Genomic DNA, 22,181 nt, shown 5'->3' on the forward strand with positions numbered 1-22,181 from the left:
GTCAATTACCACCTAGTGACAGTAATGAATTCAAATAAAATAACTCCAATAAAATGCTAACTAATACAAGCTCTCTTCATTCTAAAACATTCTTATACAAGAGTCATTTCAGTAAAGAGATTTTAAAAATCCAAAATGAAAAAGTGAGGACATACTTCAGCTTCATGAAGCTGCGTGATAATAGCAATAAAAATAAATCTGAGAATTGAGAAACGTGCTGGAAAAGTTTCCCAAATACTATTCTTGCTCGCATCTAGCTCCATTATACAGTTTAAATTCAGCCAAATTTTTAAAGTATTTGTTAAACAGTTCCCGCATGTGACATATGTTTCCAAGATACTTCTGACATTGATATGAGATTATAAAACATTTAGAAATGAAAATGTTACTCTCCAACAAAAAACACCATAACTTCCAAGCTTCTTCTGAATTCATAAGATAAAAAAACAGTTGGAAAATAGTAGCTTTCCATTTTTAAATGTTCAAATAATACACTTAAAAACAGAAAAAATATAATTGTTCAAGGCAAGAAGGAGACAAGTCTAAATAAAATAAGATCCTAAAATTAACTCTAGAGATCATCACTTCTCCTTTGCAGTCTCAACCCTATTTACTCCATAGTAAGTAAACTGTCTTATCCCTTAGCTGGGAAGGATAGTTTTTACCCTCCTGAGATGGTAACAGTACCACACTACAGTGCCTGCTGAGCAAGAAACACATAAATGTGAAGGAGCATCAACTCTTTCTACCAAACAAAGTGTACGCAAGACTTGATTTGCAATGCATTAATTTAGGAACTCGGTGGAGAGGCTCCTACTGTATCTAGCTGATCTAAACTTGAGCTCATGGTAACACTGCACAAAGCTGTGGTAGATGAAAGTGATAGGTAACGCCAACAGAACAATTCCACTGACAACACAAACTCCTCCAAGAATTCTTCCAGGCATTGTGATAGGATACATATCTCCATAGCCAACTGTAGTCATAGAGATAATCACCCACCAGCAGGCAGCAGGGATGCTGGCGAAGTCCTTGTTGGATGCTTCCAGGTCCAACCCATGTTCAAGAAGCTGAGAAAGTGCACTAAAGATTGCCATGGCAACACAAATGAAGACAAGTAACATAACCATCTCTCGGTAACATCGTTTGAGAGTCAAACCAAGTGTCTGAAGACCAATGAAGTGACGGGCAAGCTTAATTACCCAAAAAATCCGCATCATTCTAAGCACCCTCAAGGTGACTCCAGCCCTCTGGAGTTGGGAGTTCTCGCCCGTAAATACTGTCATCAACACGGAGATGTAATACGGCGTGATTGCCAGCAAGTCAATGATGTTCAGGGGTCTCTTGACAAACTCACACTTGTTTTTGGAGACGATGAACCTCACGATGCACTCTGCAGTGAACCAACCTATGCAGATGGCTTCAATTATCCTGTCAAGAGAACAAAAGAAGAATCGATCATTTTATTTTTAAGCATTTTAATAGCTCTTAGAGTTTTTCAGACAGTACTGTACTAACATATTAATTCAGTTACTTACTCCAGAGAACATAAAGGACAGACAGCATCACCAACATCATCAGACCCACCAGGACGCAACAGAACAACAAATATTACGGCTCAAATGAAAATTAAACTTGAGAAACCTCTTATTTATATACCACATATAAAACCACTGATTTTTTGTTTTGCTTGTCATTAATACTTAAAATCTATTTCTTATTTCATGAAATTGAAATGAACTTATAACTCAGCCAACCTCAATATGACATGTTACACACCCAGTAAGGGCACTGATTCTCAGCTGTGATGTCAGTTATGACACTGGTCAGAGGACTTCGTTCCTGTACAGCAGACGTACCCACATTTTCAATGATGTATTTCTCGGTAAATTAGAGTGAACGCAAGATCATTTCTCAAAATGGTACTCTGTCACCTCTGCCTACAGGCCTGGTTGGTGTGGGAGACACAAGGCCGGGCCAGCTCTGTGGGCTTGGTGGGACTGCCGTGCCCTCGCCAGCGGAGCGGCGCCGTCCCCGGGGCTGTCGTGGTGCCACAAAGGCTGAGGACCCTTGCACGGGAGCAAAACAGTCACTGCACTGAATTTTCCCAAAGACCCCGTTTGCTTTCCATAGCGATTTTTATGCAACATACATTTTTTAAAGGCTGCACGTTAGCTAGAGCAGTATTTACCAACCTTTCCACATCACAGCACGCACTGAAACTGAGGGTAATATTTACATAATGGACCGGCACCAAGGGGTTATATTCTTAAATCAGAAGCCGCCTACCTGGGGGCTCTGGCNACGCAAGATCATTTCTCAAAATGGTACTCTGCCACCTCTGCCTACAGGCCTGGTTGGTGTGGGAGACACAAGGCCGGGCCAGCTCTGTGGGCTTGGTGGGACCGCCGTGCCCTTGCCAGCGGAGCGGCGCCGTCCCCGGGGCTGTCGTGGTGCCACAAAGGCTGAGGACCCTTGCACGGGAGCAAAACACTGCACTGAATTTTCCCGAAGACCCCGTTTGCTTTCCATAGCGATTTTTATGCAACATACATTTTTTTAAAGGCTGCACGTTAGCTAGAGCAGTATTTACCAACCTTTCCACATCACAGCACGCACTGAAACTGAGGGTAATATTTACATAATGGACCGGCACCAAGGGGTTATATTCTTAAATCAGAAGCCGCCTACCTGGGGGCTCTGGCCACTCTGGCCCTTGCCCACAGTCCCGAGGCTGGGAAAATGAAATCTCAGTACACCAGTCAGGAAGCCTTCATCCAGAATAAGAGGTAATTCTGAGGTAATTTTTAATTATATTACATGTTTACATTTAAAGTAAGTTATAATTAGTATACCATCATTCACGTTTTTCCACATAATTCTTTCCCATCACTGACCTAGGAGGCCCAAACATCAGAAGTACAGTAGAGAGAGAAGAAATTGGAGTAGGGGAGACAGGAAGGCCCTTGGGGCAACATTTTGTAAAGAATTCCTCAAAGTGCATGTCACAGAACACAAGCACTGGAAGTTACTCAGGGAAATAAACTCGTAAAATTAACCATGTTCCCCCTACTGTGGCATTCGAGGGGCTGTAAAGATCAATTTTCCTTATTATTTGAATAGGCACTATATTTACGTAGTTCAAATTTAAAAGGTGAAAACAGCCCTGATTGGTATGGCTCAGTAGTTTGAGCGCCAGCCTGCAAACCAAAGGATCACTGGTTCGATTCTCAGCCAGGGCACATGCCTGGGTTGCAGGCCAGGTCCCCAGTAGGGGGGGCACATGAGGCAACCACACACTGATGTTTCTCTCCCCCTTTCTCCTCCTCTTCCCCTCTCTAAAATAAATAAATCATTGTTTAAAAATTAAAAATGTGAAAACCGAGGATACAAAGAAAATTCTCCCTCTCAGCCCATTCCCCGGCCACCCAGTTTCCCAGTCTTCATGCCAGTCACCAAACCCTCAGGGCGCTGTCTTTAAAGGAACAGCCACTGGCCACCAAGACCCTGGAAACCCAAGTAAATTACTGTCCTGTGGCTGCTGCTAAAAATTACCATAAATTTGGTGGCATAAAACAACAGAAAAGTATTCCCCCTAGTTCTAGACACCAGAAGCACAAAATCAGCATCCCTGGGCCAATACCAAGCCTTAGGAGGCCACGCTCCCGTCGGAGGCTCTAGGCGAGAGTCCACTCCTTGCCTCTTCCAGCCTGTGGTGGCTGTGGGCACTCCCTGGCTGGCAGCCAGTCACTGTAATCTCTGTCTCCAGGGCCCCACTGGCTCCCCCTCTTGCGTCACCGTGTCAGATCTCCCCCTGCGTGCTTCTTATGCAGATGCACGTGACAGCATTTAGAGCCCGGTGGGATAATCAGGATAATCCCACCATCTCAGGAGCCTTAATTTAACCACATCCCGACCACCCCTTTCGCCTTGTATGGCAACATCCACAGGTTCCAGGGATTAGGATCTGGTATCTTTGGGGGCAAAAGCTTACTACACAAAGTCAGCAGTGGAAGTCACACTATCTGCATTATCTGTCCCTCTGCTCACGGACCCCATTACTCTGTGGCTGGCAGTGCTTCCCTGTCCCCACCGGAGTACCAGGAAAAGCTGCTGCCATGGTTCTCTGAGAACCTGGTGGCTTAGAAAACTGGGAGTAATGAAACTTGGCAGATTGAAAGAAGAAGCTGCATTTGTTCTCTCTCTCTCTCTCTCTCTCTCTCTCTATATATATATATATATATCCATATAACACTTCTCCCTGGTAATGCTCATCAAATATTCCGTAAGTCCTCCACATCTCCAGCCCCTTTGCAGTTAGGCAGGGTCATATGACCAGGTCTGACAGATAAGCTGTTTGCCAAATGATTCGGTCACTCTGGGGCAGGAGCACAGAATGAGTGCTGATTCTCCTCCCTGCCATGGCAACCTGGAAGGCCTGTGCCCTCCGAAATGGCTACGAGACGGCCGGGCCCCCATGAGCTCAAGTCCCCGAGCGTCTGTGCAGAGAACAACCTGACTCTGATTGGACCTGATATGTGAGCAACAAATAAATCATTGCTGGGTTAAGCCACTGAGAATTCTAAATGGGTTGCAATCCTAGGTAATAAACTGGTAAATACAGTTAAGTCCACACACAGTAGTAATAGTAACGGTTTTCTTGCAGTGACTACGGTTAAAATGTCACCAGTTCACCTGCTAACGTGAAGGGACAAGGGACCTGAGCAAGAGCATCGCTCCTGCTCCGAGGGAGGACCCTCGCCTCTCACGTGGCAGAGTTGCATTGACCTCCTAAGGGCTCTCCTGGCAATAAAACCCTAAGACTCCATTAAATTAAGAAGAGTAAAAATTTTAATTGTGCCAGAAATACTAGAACATTTTCTGTTTAATTATTTCGACCAGCAGCCAAAGTTGTTCAGCTTAAAAAGGAGGAAACCCACAAGGTGCAGAATGATCCCTCAGTAAGAGAATTTCAAAGGGGTAAACTGCTCCGTAACAAAGCCCCCTGGCCTCTCCCTGCCCACCCCCCAAGTCAGATGCAGGTTAGCCAGAATTCCACACTAAAGGGATGAATCAGTGGGAAGCCCGGGCATCCCTCTCTCACCTAGGACTTTGCCAAGGCAGCCTCCAACAGCAAACACCACTAAGCCTGCCAGAATCCCCCGTGTCTGCAACGGCACTCCTGCCAATGCCACCACCGACGACTGCTGGAAAACCGAGCGCTGTTTCCTGAGCACCAGAGCCAACAGCTGGGTACTCCCAAAGGTTACTGCCATGGAAAACAAATAGGAGAACAGGAACTAAGGAAGATAACTAGGGAACATATGTTTTGGAAGCCCATTCTGATTCCTTCGAGCCCCCTACCTTATGGAAGATCATGGACTCAAGGCTGACCAAGATATTCACCGGTTACCGAGCGAGGCCTTTCAGGCAGGCACTGTGCGGGGCACTTCACAGACATCATCTCATTCAATCCTTCCCGAGAATTCCAAGAAGTGGGCATTTCCCCTACTATCTCCATTTTACAGACGACAAAACTGAGGCTGGGAAGTCAAACACCTTTTCCAAGGTCACACAGCTAAAACACGCCAGAGGCGCTTGTAATGAATCTTGGATCTACCGAGTTTTGAAGTTCTAAGGAACCTTAGAAAAGACGAATAATTTCATGACAATGTTCAGTGTTAATATTAAATGATACGTGTCAAACAGCAGCATTTTTCAACCTGTCGGTTCTTAACCCATTAATGGATCAAAACTGACGTTTTCCAGAAGCTACATGGAAAATACCAGAGTACAGAGAAGTGTTCTGCAGGATTGCTCCTCCCTACACCCCCCGCCCCAGGCTGTCCTTGCTTTTTCTGCCTTCCCACGGCAGGCAGGCAGGCAGGCAGGCAGGGACATGCGGCTCTCTACCGTTGCCTGAATAAACTGGGCTCTGCACCTCCTCCCTGCACCGTAGTGTCTCCTCTGTTGTTCCTCTGACCTCTGTTTTGGCCAACGCAGGCACCAGATCCATATACTTTCTTAACAGATGAACAGGGACCAACGACCCTCTACAAAGAAACAGACAAGTTCTTGACCGTGTGTCCAAAAACCACGGCACTCGCTCAGCTACGGCAGGGGGCTACTCATTGTACACCGATCGCCATCAAAGATCAGAGTGTGTTTCTGTGAAAACTCCCAGACAATTACTCCAAATAATCCTTACCTTCTCCGCTTCTTTCTGGCATAATCAATTCTATTTTCAACCCCCAAACACAAATTAAGTGCGTTTTGGTAGAACTGGAGGTGTAGGCATACCTGAAGACACTGCAGGCCTGGTCCCAGGCGACCCTAACAAAGCAAGTACCACAATAAAGCCATTTGTGATCATTTTGCTGGTGGAGGGTCTTGCCTTCAGTTTGTAAAAAAAAAAAAAAAAAAAAAAAAAAAAAAAATCCAACATCTTTTGAAGCACCATGAAGCAAAGCGCAATAGAATGAGGTATGTTTGTAGCACATATCTACTAATTGTGCCTTAGCAGAGAGGAATTCTAAAACCTAAGACAGAAATGGTCATGATGCTTTGTCAGCGTGGCAGTTTTTAACTCTCTGAGATGGAGAGTTGAGACCATTCATCATATAAGAGAAAAGAGAACGGTATTATCACAAACCAGCAAGTCCGAAGCCCCATCAGCCACCAGCCTACAGCCCATTCCACGCCCACAGCCACTTTCCTCCTCAAGTGTTATTTTGAAATGAATCTCAGATGTCGGCACGCGTTCTAGAACCCTCTCGCATCCTTCCTGCCTGGTAGGTCAACCAAGTGTTCACAAAGAAGGCATGTCGGGTCTGTTGAGACAGGCCAGTTCCAGCCAGTCCTGGGGTAAGGGTGGGATAAATGTCCCCATCAACTTGGATGTGATTCCAAGCTTATGGAGCACACACTCATTCACCAAACAATAAAGCTTATGAGTGCCTACTGTATACCAGGCTCTTCGGAGTCCCCAGGCGGCCTATAAAGATGAATTAAAGACAACTTAACTATAGTTAAGAAGATGTTATTACTGGGCAAGCTGGATGCAGGGTACACCAAAATTCTGTGTACTATTTTTACAACTTCTTGTAAGTATCAAGTTATTTCAAAACAAAAACTTTGAAACAACAACAGAAGTTGACAATTTAGTGAAAGGTAAGACATCCCCTCCGGACAACCTTATCCGTATAAACTCAAATATAAAATGAAGACAGGGACAAATGCTGTAATCAGCGTACACTGAGTTCCGAAGAAGGACAGTTTCCCTTCATCTGGGGGCTGACGGGAGGCTTCTTTGATAAAGTGGCAATTTAATTACAGGGAGGGGCAAAAGTAGGTTCAGAGTGGTTTGTATGGAAAATAATACAATTATTAATAAATAATAATCCAAGAGTAAACTCTGTGTTTCAGGTACTCAAAACTGTAAGCTTACTTTTGCCTCACCCTGTGTTCTGGAAAGACCAGCACAAGCAAAGTCAGGAAAGTGCTAAGTAAATTTGATATAGTGAAAGCAATTACATTTAAAAAGTCAAAAAAAAAAAAAAAGAAGAAGCAGCAGCAGCAGCAGCCTAAGGGAGGTAGCAGGTAATAAAGATAATAAAGATGGAAAGGTAAATTGGAGCCCAAAGTTGATTTGATGGCAATAATCGTGGGTACCATTTATTAAAATAACTGTGATGCGGCTGATGTTTTTAATATACTATGTCATATATATAGGTAAATATGACCCAGAAAAGAAGCCAGGTTATTAACAGTGGTTATTCAAGGAGAAAGAGGGAGATTAGCAGATAGAGGGTTGTAAAGGTAGGAACCCACTTTTTTTTAACCAAAAGCATCTATGATTCTCTCACAAATATTAACTACATGATTTTTAAAATAACATATGTAACCAAACGGTCGTTGGTTCGATTCCCAGTCAGGGCACATGCCTGGGTGGCCACCCAAGTCCCCAGTAGGGGGCACGTGAGAGGCAACCACACATTGATGTTTTTCTCCCTCTCTTTCTCCTTCCCTTCCCCTCTCTTTAGAAATAAATTAAATCTTTTAAAAAGAATATTCCTTTACTTTATATAAAAGGATAACTTTTATATATGTCATTATTACTCTTCAGGGCCCACAAGTTGGTCGTCACTATTGCATTATCCCTATTTTACAAACACGCTCCAGGCTAAGTCTGTGGCCTGGCTGGGATGCTGGGTGGGCAGCGTGAACGTTTCTGCTGGGGGGGGCGGGGACTGAAGACAGCCAGTCCGCTTAGGGGACCACTAAAATATTCAAACACAAACATAAAGGCCACACACCAAGCAGTGACTGTGGGGAAAAAGACAAGGCACACAGCTCTGGCTAGTGTAGCTCAGTGGATTGAGCGCGAGCCTGCGAACCAAAGGATCTCCGTTTGATTCCCAGTCAGGGCACATGCCTGGGTTGCAGGCCAGTTCCCAGCAGAGGACGCGTAAGAGGCAACCATACATTGATATTTCTCTCCCTTTCTCTTTCTCTTCCTCTAAAGATAAATAAAATCTTTTTAAAAAGAGGCACACACAAGCAGAAAAGCACCATAGTGCTCAGAGAATGTGGGGCCTGGCTTGGCTGCAAAGTGAGGTGTGCAGTGGAAAGAGGGAATGACTGCAGGAATTGTGGTTGGGTATGTACACTGAACCCTCATGGCAACGCTGATGGGTTTTGAAAGTCAAGTTACAGCTTTAAAGGCAAAGGGAACCCATTAAAGATTTGGCTACAGGTGGCTTCATTCATTCAATAAGCATTTCTTAAGAGGTTACTATGTGCCAGGCATACTGCCAGGCCAGCAGGTGGGGAAGAGGCCAAGTGTGCCGTGGGAACAGCCATCAGACAGGAGGTAATGAGATGAGTGGGGGATGATGGGAAGGAAACAAAATGAGATGATGCGGCACAGATGCCCAGAAGCCTTCAACAAGGCCCTGCCATTGGCTGGCTGGGAAGGGCAGAGAGTCATGGGTACAAGCATGTGAGCTGACACCCACCACTCAGCAGACATTCATCACCCCAGGGAGCCTCCTGGAGAGGGAGGGTAGGAGGAAACCAGCCAGAGCCCCCAAGACTGTCCCTTTATTTATTTAAAGGCAAGTGAAGAAAGGAAACCACCCAGAAAAATCTTATTACAAGAGATGGCCACTCTGAACCATTCTCTTTTCTTAATGGCATCTTTTCGGAGCGAAAGTACGTAAAGAATTTCATCAGCATTGGCTTCAGTGTTGGTGTGCATTACCCTGCAGTCGAGGACTTGGGCTCTGGGCCAACCATGCAGAAACCACTCTGGTTCTGTATATGACTCGCCTGAGGCTCTCAAAGTCAGGGCCATCAGGGTAGATTCTCTTCACCTGATGCTAAAGAATGTGTTTTTAGAAGACTACCTCGTCCTAAGCGGTTACGCGAGTGGAGAGTCCCAAAATCTACGGCTCTGCTTGTTACTTCTAAAACACTCCCCAGAGATGAGAGCATCTATCAGCACTCGCCTTTCCAGGCCACCTGCGGTCTCCACTCCACTGGGCCCCCGTTCCCCCTGCAGGTACTGTGATCTTTCCCAGCACCTCCCCCACTGCCCCAGGTGGACGCAAATCCATCTAAATAATGCTACAAGAAAATCAGCCTCTTCATGAGAATTCATCTGTTCCCATTCCCTATAACTACCAGATGGGTTCTACTCCCTTTTTATTTAATTGGCAATTCATTAGTAAAAGAATTATGAAACTAAAAGGAATATCAAGAGACCATCTCCCTTTTCAGACAAGACCATCTTTAAAAACTGGTATCTATTCTTTTTCTTTAATAGCATTGTATTATTTTGATGTCAAAATAGTTTTTACCTAAAGAGCTGCTCTCAGAAAATGAATTTCAAAAGAATGGTATTTCTCAAGTGGGATATTTCATGTTAATATCATTATTTGCTATTTTTTAATTTTTATTTATTTATTTTTAGGAAGAGGGGAAGGGAAGGAGAAAGAGAGGGAGAGAAATATCAACGTGTGGTTGCCTCTCACATGCCCCCTCCTGGGGACCTGGCCTGTGACCCAGGCATGGTCCCTGACTGGGAATTGAACTGGCAAACCTTTAGTTCTCAGGCCGGTGCTCAATCCACTGAGCCACACCAACCAGGGCTATTTGCTATTTTCTAATCACATATAAATAATATGTCCAGAGCTCAACTTAGTTATTTTTGCTTAATTACTGTGTACCAGGTACTCACATGCAAAGCTCAGAACATAAATGATACTTCTTCACATACGAAGTTCCCAACACACACATAAAAATAAAAAATTCAATTAATTATAGTGATAGCTTAAAATGTCCACTTGTAAGGTCTTTTCAAACAACAAGCTAGGTGTTTTATAAAACATTCACAGCACTAAAAGTGACAATTCTCAGCTCCTTATCCCAAGTGACTGACTCCCAACGATCGTCAGATAAAAGCTGAGCTCATGATCAGGTCATCCAAGGCTCCAGATCGCGCTCACGCCACTCCTGCTTTGGACCATATGCTCCAGTGAAAGATTTTCTCAGGCCTCTGGCCTTTGCACATCTATCCCTCTTTCTTGGCTAATAGCAACCAGACCCTCAAGTCTGAACTGATGCACCACCATCCTTGGAAAGCCTCGAGGCTTTCTAGGTTCCTAGCAGGGCAAGGCTTCTCCTGTGTCCCCCAGACGGTCAGCATGTACCTCTGGCACAGTGCAGACCACTCTGTGTCCTGGCTGTGCGTTTGCTATGTCTCCCCAGGCAGGGAAAAACTGGGCTCTGCGTATATGTGTATCTCTTGTAAGTCACTACACTGGCCTAGTTATGACACTTAATTCAACAAATGTTGTTTGAATAAATGAATGGTGTAATAAATTTTACTAGTGAGTGCAGCTGTTTTATCGGTCTCATATTATGAGAAAATGATGCATTTGTTGTGTTGATTTCTTAAAAATTAAAAATAATGCATTATCATCCTTCTTGCCACACAGTAAAATTAATGAGATAGAAAATAGTCCTATAGGTAAAAGCTAAAACTGTAAAGATTTCAGAAAAAAACACAGGAATCATCTTTGTTACTACGCAGTTTCTGCAAACTTTCCTATGCAGGACAAAAAAAAAAAGCAGTCATCATGAAAGGAAATACTAATAAATTAGACTTTATCAAAATTTAAAACTTCCAAAAAAATTTTAAACCTTCAGTACAGTGAAAATGAATAGGTAAGCCAGAGACTAGAGAAAAATACTCACAAAACATTTATCTGTCAAAGCCCTGGCTGGTGTGGCTCAGTGGATTGAGTACCAGCCTTCAAACCAAAGGGTCTCTGGTTCAATCCCCAGTCAGGGCACATGCCTGGGTTGCAGGCCAGGTTCCCATTGCGGGGCATGGGAGAGGCAAGCACACATTGATGTTTTTCTCCCTCCCTTCCCCTCCCTCTTAAAATAAGCAAATAAAAACTTTTTAAAAAATTGAATTAAAAAATCAAAATGAAAGATTTTTTCCCCTGAAAGTTTAGGCTAAAAACGTAGGTGCCCATTACACACAGGAGCATGTTACACACAGCGAAATACAGTATCTCAAAATGAGCGCATTTCATTTTACATAACTTGTATCTCAATAAAACTGATTTTTTAAACCAAAAACCGAGATATTTCATACCAGCCAGATTAGCAAAAGTTTTAAAGTCTGACAGCATGTAGAAATGACGAGGACTGAGCAACAGACTCTTATTCACCAGTGACAAAAGAAGAAATCAGTACAACCACTCTGAGAGCCGTTAGCCACATCTGGGAGAGACGAGGGTTCCTTTCAATACAGCAGTACCTCCAGTCCTGGGAGAGTCCCGTTAAACGCGTTCTCCTGTGTGTGCACTGAGACCTGAACAAAACCATCTACTGCAGCACTATAGTAGGAGCAAAATTTCCACAGGCAGAAGAACAAACACATCAATACTTATTACATTATAGTTGAGATGAAGGGCTTATACAGCAACAGATGTCAGCATGTGAGAATCTAAACAAAAGAAAGGTGAGCTACAACAGCAAGCCGCAGATTCCACTGACGATACCACTTCACAAAACAATGGTTTTAAGTCTACGAAACAATCCTACATTTTACGTGTAGGTACATATGCAAGGATACATAAAAAGTACATTTAAGTGTGTGGAAATAACCTCAAAGTCAGGAAAGTGGCTATTTCTGTGGGAAAAGAAGAGATTTCAGTGGGAAAGAAGCACCCAGGGGACTCAACTGTTTTTTTTTTAAATCTCTTATGTCTTACGCTGGGTTGGAGGAACACAGGCATTCAATGTGCTATAATCTGTGTTTCTCACATGCCTGGAAGACTCTGTAATGAGTAGTATGATACATAATTTCCTCTTCTTAACTTTTGTATGAAAAGGAAAGGAAATAAAAGAAAACGTGTGTTTCTTTGATTTCACAGATTGTTTTGTTCTGCTGCTTAAGTTGTTGGTAGCTGTGGTCAAGGAAAACACATTTTGATTGGCAGTAGGAGCTCTACTTTTTTAATGTTTAAGTTTTTCTTTATTTTTAATAGTCTCGTATTTAAAAATCTTCCAGGCATTTGCTGTAATGTCTTAAAACCTCAACATTTAACTAAATTACACAGATTAATTGAAAAATAGGGACAATTTATTTTAAAAGCCACATGTATATTATACTGTTACCTGGTAAAACTTTATTTTTATCTTTATAGGGACTGAAAATTCTGCTCTTTCTTTCACTTGCTCTTAAATGGCACGTGTAAAAATAACTATCAATTCAATCCAATGTGGTCCTTAATTTAGTTCTTGGGATGTGAGTCAAAGTCCCCCACACATCATCCACACGCCCAAAGGCGAAGTTGCTGCTACTCAGAAAGGAATGGAGTTTCAGCCAAGAACACCCGCTCCAGATGGGGATGGTCTCCAACTCTCTCTCATGTTCTGTGACCCACAGTCAATCACCCAACTTCCGTATTGCCTTTACCTGTAACCTGACCTGCTCATGACCTCAGAGTGCTTGGGCTAGATAAGACAACTGAAGCGTTGTTGGGCGTGCAGGGGGAGCTCCGTAATATTTATTTCACCCACCCCCTCCATCTCGCACACAGGAGGCAATGTGCACACATGCACAGGTCCTCAGGGGATGCCATGCAGAAATATGTCACACTGCTCCAAAGGGTTGCCTTTAAAGTGTCACAAATGAAAATAAATGCTTCTTCTTCCTCAAAACATATTATATCACATCACACAATCATATTCCTGGTGATCAAAAATTAACGCACATTAGTAAATAAATGGGTGGATAAAATCCTGTCACAAAGTGTTCTATTAACTGGCATTTTATTAAAGCCAAAAAACTTAATGTTGTCTCCCAGGCATTTCAGTATTGCCATTTAGGGTTTAAATGCTCCCTGAAATGCATCCTGACCTCTTCTTGTAAAGGCAAAGTGACTTACTGTGTCACTTGGGGAGCTGCTGCCCCAGCTGGTGCCCTAGCTGGTGCCCTCTCCCTGACTTCCTGACACTTCATGGAAGTGTCCTGACATGGGACATGGGAGTGTCCTGACACATGAGGGGAGACCCCCAAAAAGCCTGAATTTATTTTTTTTAAATTGTGTATTCATTCTTACATGTTTAAACTTAAGTTGCCTTCGAAGCACTCTCCATTTGGTGCAATACACCTATCGAGACATTTTTCCACTGCTCAAAACAGTTTTGAACTCACAGATTTTGATGCGTTTAGTGCTTCTGCCAGTTTTTTGGTTCATCTCTTCCATATCAGCAAAATGTTTCCCTTTGAGGACTTTTTCACCCGAGAAAAAAAAAGTTGCTTGGGGTGAGATTAAATGAATAGGAAGGGTGGGGCACAAGGGTCCAAAACTGCTGGACATTCCTCCCTGGTTGGTGTGGCTCAGTGGATTGAGTTGCCAGTTTGATTTCCAGTTGGGCACATGCCTGGGTTGCTGGCCGGGTCCCTGGAGGTGGGGGGCGCACGAGAGGCAACCACACATTGATGTTTCTCTGTCTCTCTCTCTCTCTTCTCCTCTCTAAAAATAAATAAATAAAGTCTTTTAAAAAATTTAAAAACTGCTGAACATTCAGCACAGTGTGGGTTGGTGCACTCGTAAATCACTTATCATGAATTGGGTGAAGGTGGTGAGAGTCTTCAAAAACACCAGCTCATACACTGATACAGACGGCTTCCTAAAACCCTCACCTAGCCTGCACTACAAAGGGCCCGCCCACCAGAAGATAATTCTGGGTTTTCTGGGTGCCCCCTATAGCAATGTAGTCTCCCACAACAATCCTCCCTGCCTCTAGCCCACTTGAACAGAGAGGTCCCCAAACTTTTGGTTCATATGACCCATCAAAGAATTTAGGAAAACTGTATATCATCCTTGGACATTTTTGTTTTGACAGCTGACAATTTTAAAGTTAAAATAGCTTCAAAGCATGCAAATTCTGCCATGTTGTAAATGTTTAAAATATTTAAGTCAAACTGCTACATCACCTTTTAAAAGTATCTAATGAATCCAAATACTTTAGTGTTTTCATACAACCCACAAACTCTCATTTTAAAAACGCACTAACAGCCATGGCCAATGTGGCAAGGTTGCAGTGTGAGCCAGTGCACCGGATGGCTGGTGGTTCGATTCCTAGACAGGGCACATGCCTGGGTTGTAGGTTTGATCCCTGGTCTAGGGGCGTATGAGAGGCAACTGATCATTTTTCTCTGTCTCCCTCTCCTTCCTCTCTAAAATCAGTAGGTGTATTTTTTAATTTTATTTACACTAACAAACTCTTCTTTAACCTAATTATATTTTTATAATTTCCTTATAAAACTCACATTTCCATTCTATTTCTTCAATATAATTTTGCTTTACTGTAATATACTTTCAAGTATATGTAATATATGCTTGAAAAATTTTAAATATCCTATCATACTTCTTTGCAATATCAAAAGTTATGCTCATATCTTTAATTTTCTTTTTTTTAAGTCACAACACTTCTGTTTTTTTTTTAAGATTTTATTTATTTATCTTTAGAAGGGAAGGGAAGGAGAAAGGGAGAGAAATATCAATGTATGGTTGCTTCTCATGCATCCCCTGCTGGAAACTGGCCCCTGCTGGGAATTGGCCTGCAACCCAGGCATGTGCCCTGACTGGGAATCGAACCGTGATCCTCTGCTTCGCAGGCCTGCGCTTATCTTTAATTTTCTTAATTACCTATTTACCTGTAACTTAACTTGCTGTAATTTATTATTTTTATTGAGTTATTACAAAATTCAGTATATAACTAATTAAACAAAAAGTAGGATTTTATTTGAACTGCATCTTCAAGTTTTTCTTTTCTTTTCAATTAGCTCATGTCTTTTTAGCAGATGAATATTTTGTAGCCAAATTAATAAATGAATATTTCTCATGTCATTGGTAGAATGACACAGATTCAACTTCATTTCTATTCGTATTCTTTTTTTTCATTGAATTTACTGGGGTAACACTGGTTAACAAAATTATATAGGTTTCAAGTGTACAATTCAATAATACATCCTCCAAATATTCTATTCCTATTTTTGTTTTTACAGATAAAAGGGCCGAGAATCCTTACTTAACCAAGTAGAGGAAAATGGAAGGATCTGTATCATAGGAATGTTATTCAATTTCCTTTACCTCCTTCCAAGTATATGCAAAAATATCCCATTTTGATTATCAAAAATTCTTTTTACACCTATAGAGTATTTCTATACAAAAGATTTGACTTGAATAGAATTATGACAAAACCATCAGACAAGGTCAAATTAAGGGGCACTTACAAAACAACTGGCCTAGACTCTCAAAAGCATTGATGTTAAATGATACCCTGAGTGTGGTCACTGCATTGCTGGATGGGAAAACACCCTGATTTTCAGAAGGTAAGTGCTGAAGTGTTTAGGGATCAAGTGTCAAGATGTTTGCATCCGACTCTCAAATGTTTCAGCACAGAAGTAATCATTGTAGACAGACAAATAGATTAAATCAAGAATCATTACTGTTACATGATGATAGACAAAATGAGGCAAAATTTTCACCATAGGGGAATCTGAGTGGAAGACATACATAAAGCTGTTCATCATACTTTTCTTGCAACTTTCCTATAGGTGTGATATTTATCAAAATTAAAAATTGGGGTGAGTTTATTTTTAATGATTTATCTGCTATGAAATCAATTCTATTCTTCCCATTTGTTAAAAGCAAACACCGCCAGTCCCCTAACTTGCAATCAGATCTGTTGCCCATAATTAGAGTCATTCACTTTCTCACTTCCTAGGAGGTACTGCATAAAAAAATGAAACAAAGAAAACAGAAACCACTTAGTCCAAGACTTAGCCAGTGACTGCTCAACACACCAGTTCTTCTTCCACTTCAAGGCGCAAGTTCTAAACCTGACAATATTAGAAAGGGTTGGGTTATTAAAATACTTCAGGACATTTGTCAACACAACTTTTACTAAATGTTTACATCTATCTGATCACGTGCTTTCAATATATTTTCATCAAAACCTTGGAACTGCACCTGGCTTATTCAGTTTGTGGAAAACGCCCACCCTGTAATTAAATGTGCGAAGTCAATCCTCACTACGAAACCAATCATTCAAATCAGATGGACTTTCCTAGGAGACTAATTTTTTTTTCAATTTAAATGCTGTGTAAATAGTGCATTTCTCTATGACAACCTTCTCACTTTTGAACGGTACCACAGAGAGGGAAAGCAAGGGAGGGAGGGATGGGGAAAAGAGGAAGAGCGAACTTGAAGACAAAAACGATGACCACGCGTTGTTGCGAGCCTGCTGCCCAGATGAAGTAAGGTCCTGCCGGATACTTCCTCAGGATCTTCCTGATCCTCTTGGTATTTCTTACCAATGTCCTCTTTGTTTTGCTATCAAATGGCTTTCTCTGGGAATGGCAAAGGCAAGATTATTAAAAGAAAAATACTTTGAGTGGTGTCTTTCATTAGCATCCGTAATTTTTACAACATTAGACAATGCACCTTATTGAATAAGACTCGGGACAGTAGGAGGAACGCCTTATGAAATGGAAGGAGAAGTATGAAAGCCCATTGCCTTCACCACAGGCATGTCCTCGGGCAGACTGGTTTTACGGAAGTGGGCATGCTGAAGGACTTGGAAACTGGCACCTTTGAAAGCGTGGTTTCCAACTTTTGGGTCTCAGGATCCCTTTACACTCAAGACCCCCAAAGAGCTTTTGTTTCATGTAGGTTATCTCTATAGATATTTACCATGTTAGATGTTAAAACTAGGAATTTTTTTTAAAAAAATGTACTCCATTAAAAAAAAATATATTTACATATACATGGAATATTTTTATGAAATAAGCATACTTTCCCAAAAAAAGGTGAGCAAAGTGAGTCTTTTACCTTCGTGCAAATCTCATTAATGCCTGGCTTCATATAGAGTGGCTGAATTATTCTGTTTCCACATTTAATATGTTGTGCTATGTTATTTTAAAGTATACAAAAATAGGTAGTTGGGAAAGGGAAGAGCACTTTAATAGGCTTGTATAATAAATGTGGATATGCTTTTTTAATACACTAAAACTCATAAAGTGCTAATTTTTTAAAGATTAGCAGCAATGTGGAAACTGAAATCGTATCACTGAACTTACGGTATTTGGTTACATTAAAATCCACTGGGGTCTCTGGAACTCAGGGTGGATCTCTTGCCCTTGCATAGTTTTGCACACATCAGGAATGAGCCACTTAGAAGGTACCAGTTACTGAAGGATGTGGACCTTCCAATGTTAACACATTTCATTCGAGAATATTTTACAGATTACACTGATTAACATCACCACCAGTCATATCGGAAAAATGATTACGTATTGGGAAGCTGGCAAGTATGCAATGGCAGATTCAAGTTTTCTGAATGTCTGTTTTTTACTTGGAATCTCTGATTTTATCACTGGCAACAATTAGCATCGTTGTTTTCCTAGAAGGGACAAACTCATCTAGTTCATTTATGACGAAATGTCTGCTATCTACTCAGGTCTACATAACCACCGTCTGCCAGTCATTCTTTCAGAGAAAAATGGTGCTTCAGGCTGTTCTGCATGCAGCTCATCCAGCTGCACCAGCGCTTTCCCTCGAGACAGCCACGGTGTTCCAGTCTGCAGCAGGCGTGTGCTTTGCGACGTCCCATTTCATCCCAGAGGAGGTTTTAAAACACATACTTCAAAGTCAGGGTGCAGTATAATTAATAATTTTAATTGCTGCCCAGGCTGGTGTGGCTCAGTGGGTCAAGTGCTGGCCTGAGAACCTAGGGGTCACTGGTTCGATTCCCAGTCAGGGCACATGCCTGGGTTGGAGGCCAGGTTCCCAGTTGAAGGCATGAGAGAGGCAACCGATTGATGTATCTCTCACACACTGATGTTTCTCTCCCTCTTCCTCTCCTTCTCCCTCCTTCACCCTCTCTCTGAAAATGGATGAATAAAATCTTTCATAGTAATAATAATTTCAATGGCTTTGTCAAGGGCATTCTTGGGTAAAACTTTCTTTTAAACTATATATGGTGACCTGGACAGCTACCTCAGTTGGTTGGAGGTTCATCCTGATATACCAAGGTTGCAGATTCCATCCCCGGTCAGGGCACATATAAGAGTCAACCAGTAGCCCTGGGTGGTGTAGCTCAGTGGATTGAGCTACAGGCCTACAAACAAAAGGATCATGGTTTGATTCCCAGTCAGGGCACATGCCTGGGCTGCAGATCAGTTCCCAGCAGGGGATGCACGAGAGGCAACCATACATTGATGTTTCTCTCTCTCTCTCTCTCTCCTTCCCTTCCCTCTAAAGCTAAATAAAAAAATTTTTATATAAAAAAAGAGTCAACCATTGAATGCATAAATAAGCAGAACAGCAAAATGATGTTTCTCTCTCTCTCTTCTCCTTTCTCTCCCATTTCTCACTTCGACCAAACTAATAAAAAAAAATTTAACTGTATGTGGTGGTGGTGAATACACCTCCTAACCCAGTTTGGTGCCACTGACGCTCCCGCTGTGTCCTTGTGCCTGGTCCTCAGGAATGTGGTGTAGACTGGAATGAGGCCGCACCAGAAGCCCTACCATGACACTCCAGGCTGCCCAGGCTCTCCTCCCGCCCCTGGGCTCCCTCCTACGGCTGCACCCACTCACCTGCCCATCATCAATCAATGGCTCTGGTTCTTCCCCCTCGTGTACAGGGAGCTCCTACAGGAGGGCGAGGGCTGTCTTGGTTATGCCTTAAGGCAACGGAGTTATTTCATATAGTAACAAATACAACTCACTCCCTTTTTTGAAATGTATTTCCCATTTTATTTCCTATAAAATCATAAACTTTTAATGTTACAAAAACACAGTCCTTGATTTAATGAGACCTATCTTGTGAATCCCAGTTTTGATCATCTGTCCCTTCCTACCCCCTCCCACATTTACCAATTCAGAGTAAACCAGTAAATCTAAACCTGTAATCTTTATAAGAAAATCCCTAACTTATAAGTACTTGATTTCCCAACCCAACCATAAACACTAATAAAAGCTCCTACTCACCAGAACTCCTATGACTGAATAGTATGCTTTGGTTAGGGAAAGTTCTTAGGAAAATAGAACAATCTGAGTCAGAGTAGGCTTTGCTGAGAGCCAAGGGCAGAGTTTGGCATCAGGCTGGTTAGAAGACAAGAATCAGTCATCAAATCCGGGGTCCTCAATTCTCAAAACATAGGTACTATGAGCTATTCTTATTTTACAAATGAGGAAACTCAGGCTTGGAAAGGAAGGTGTCCGAGGGAGCACAGTCCGGAAGGCCCAGGTTTTGTAAAAGGCCAGATGGGAAATGCTGAAGCTTTGCAGACCATCCAGTCTCTGCGGCAACTATCAACTCTGCTGAAGTATCGGGAAAGTTGCTATAGACAATACGTAAATGAATTAGCATGGCGATGCTCTGAGAAAGCTCTATTTATGGGCACTAAAATTTGAATGTCAGGTAATTGTCACAAGTCATAAAACAGCATTCTTTTGGGTTTCTTTTGTCACCATTTAAAAACGGTTTTTACATTCTTAGCTAAGGCGCCGTACAGAGACAGGCAGTGGATGTGAACTGTCTGCAGCCACAGTGTCCCCACCCCTTCTCCAGACCACTACCAGTCCTGTGACAGGGTGTGGGGGGACCAGTCCAGACCCCGGTCATAGAATGGTGTTGGGGTAAAAAAAGAAAACAATGATGTCAAGGGCAACCTTGGTCAATTACAATGGTATCTTTATCCAAAACAATAAAAAACAAACAAAGGAGAAAATGCCACCACAACCTGAGCCAACATGGCATGGTCACTAGCTGCCTGGACCCAGGACTCAAGGTACCCCTTGGAGTGTCAGGACGAAATGGTGGTCCTAATGTCCTCATTGGTCCCACCCTTGCCTCCACACTGGGCCAGACTGATCTTTCTAAATTAAGTCAAGTTAGCCCTGGCTGCTGTGGCTCAGTGACCTGAGTGCTGGCCTGCAAGCCAAAAAAAGGGTCACTGGTTCGATTCCCAGTGACTGCACGTGCCTGGATTAAGGGCCAGATTCCCTGTCAGAGAGCTTCTGAGTGGAAACCATTAATGTTTCTCTCCCTCCCTTTCCCCGTCTCTAAACGTAAATAAATAAAATCTTTAAAAAGTATGTCTTCTGCTTAAAACCCACATTCATATACAAATTCAAAGTCCTGACCATTTTCTCTTTTAGAAAAGAAGACTAACCCAAATAAATCCTTTTACTTGGCGCATCTCTAAGGCCATGCAAGATCTATTTTCCCCACCTCTGCCCCCAATTCCCTACCACTCTGCTTCCCTGCTCTTCCTCCACCGGATCAACAGCACACCCATCTCAGGGGGTCGCACTTACTGCATCCCTCTGGGTCCTCATTCAGAAATCCATCACCTTCTCGGAGAGGCTTTCCCTGACCACGCTTCATACGTACTCCGTACTCTGTGAACCCCGTATTCTGCTTTATTTCCTCATGGTACTTATCTCCCTCTGTTTAGAATACTTGGTTCTTGAGGGTAGAGGCTCTGTTTTGTTCACTGCCATATCCCCAGCACCTAAAAGAGCCTTGGATACTTAGTAGTTGCTCAATAAAGGTTTGTTGAAATTAATGAATATGTGATTGGGGAGCCACAAAAACAATCTGCAATTGATTTCTTAACATATAACATGCTCATAGGTTGAAGATAATTTATAAGTTGTTTCCTATCAAAAAAGAAAATGATGCTGTATTTGCATGGGTCTTTCACACGTACAATTCATTAAAAAAAAAAAATATATATATATATATATATATACACATACATACTGAGTGCCTACCCATGTGCAAGGTATTGAGTTGTATGTTGTGAAGCACAGAATTTGTTCTCAAAGGATTTCCACACTAAAAGGAACCTAAGACATACTGACATGCAACCTCAAGAAAAGACAGCCCTGGCTGGTGTGGCTCAGTGGATTGAGCACCAGCCTGCTCAGTCCTCAAAGGTTGCTGCTGGTTCAATTCCCAGTGAGAGCACATGCCTGGCTTGCAGGCCAGGTTCCCAATGAGGGGCTTGAGAGAAGCAACCAACTGTTTCTCTCCCTCTCTTTCTCCCTCCCCTCCCTTCTCTCTGAGAAAAAAAGTACACATATATTCAGGAAAGTAAATAAAAATCTTTATAAAGAAGAAAAGATAGACTGTGAGAAGGGGTCTAAGTGGGAAAAGATAAAGACCTAAGGAAGTTCAGCTTCCTGTTGAGGGCTCAGCCTTCATTCTCTCATTTGACCATCAGTGTGATGACCCCACGTAACGGGCCCAGAGTAGGGCAGTGAATTAACTGGCCAGGGTGGTCTCCTAACTTTGATAAGTTGATAACCTTTTCCTTTTGACATCTTTTTTGCCTCAATTACATACTTCCCTTTGCCAGTAAAGGCAAGAGCTGAGGAGTCCTTGCTACTCTTAAGCTAAGAAAATCATTAAATAAACATAACCATTCCAAACACTCCAACAAGTTCACAAATGAATTCATTAATTCAAGCACAGATGTTTTGCCTGTTGCTTTGTCTGATTTACCTGCCTGGCCAAAATGCCCGAAGTCCCTTTCCTAGCCAGTCAAGGGCTCCAGCTTTAGCAACCTTTTAT

The 22,181-nt window shown here is 42.4% G+C and overlaps 1 protein-coding gene across 2 annotated transcripts in view; it reads right to left on the reverse strand.

Annotated features, from left to right (window-relative positions):
- Positions 1–209: 209 nt before the first annotated feature.
- The window catches only part of KCNG3 (potassium voltage-gated channel modifier subfamily G member 3), a 30,841-nt gene continuing 8,869 nt past the window's right edge, over positions 210–22,181 (reverse strand). For both annotated transcript variants that reach the window (XM_037066807.1, XM_037066806.1), the window contains exon 2: positions 210–1,431. In XM_037066807.1, the coding sequence (XP_036922702.1) occupies positions 786–1,431 (646 nt within the window). In that variant the 3' untranslated portion in view covers positions 210–785. The remainder of the gene's footprint in view (positions 1,432–22,181) is intronic.

The sequence above is a fragment of the Sturnira hondurensis genome, unplaced genomic scaffold (assembly GCF_014824575.4).
Source record: "Sturnira hondurensis isolate 20B ecotype Veracruz unplaced genomic scaffold, ASM1482457v3 Scaffold0016663, whole genome shotgun sequence".
Classification (NCBI taxonomy): domain Eukaryota; kingdom Metazoa; phylum Chordata; class Mammalia; order Chiroptera; family Phyllostomidae; genus Sturnira; species Sturnira hondurensis.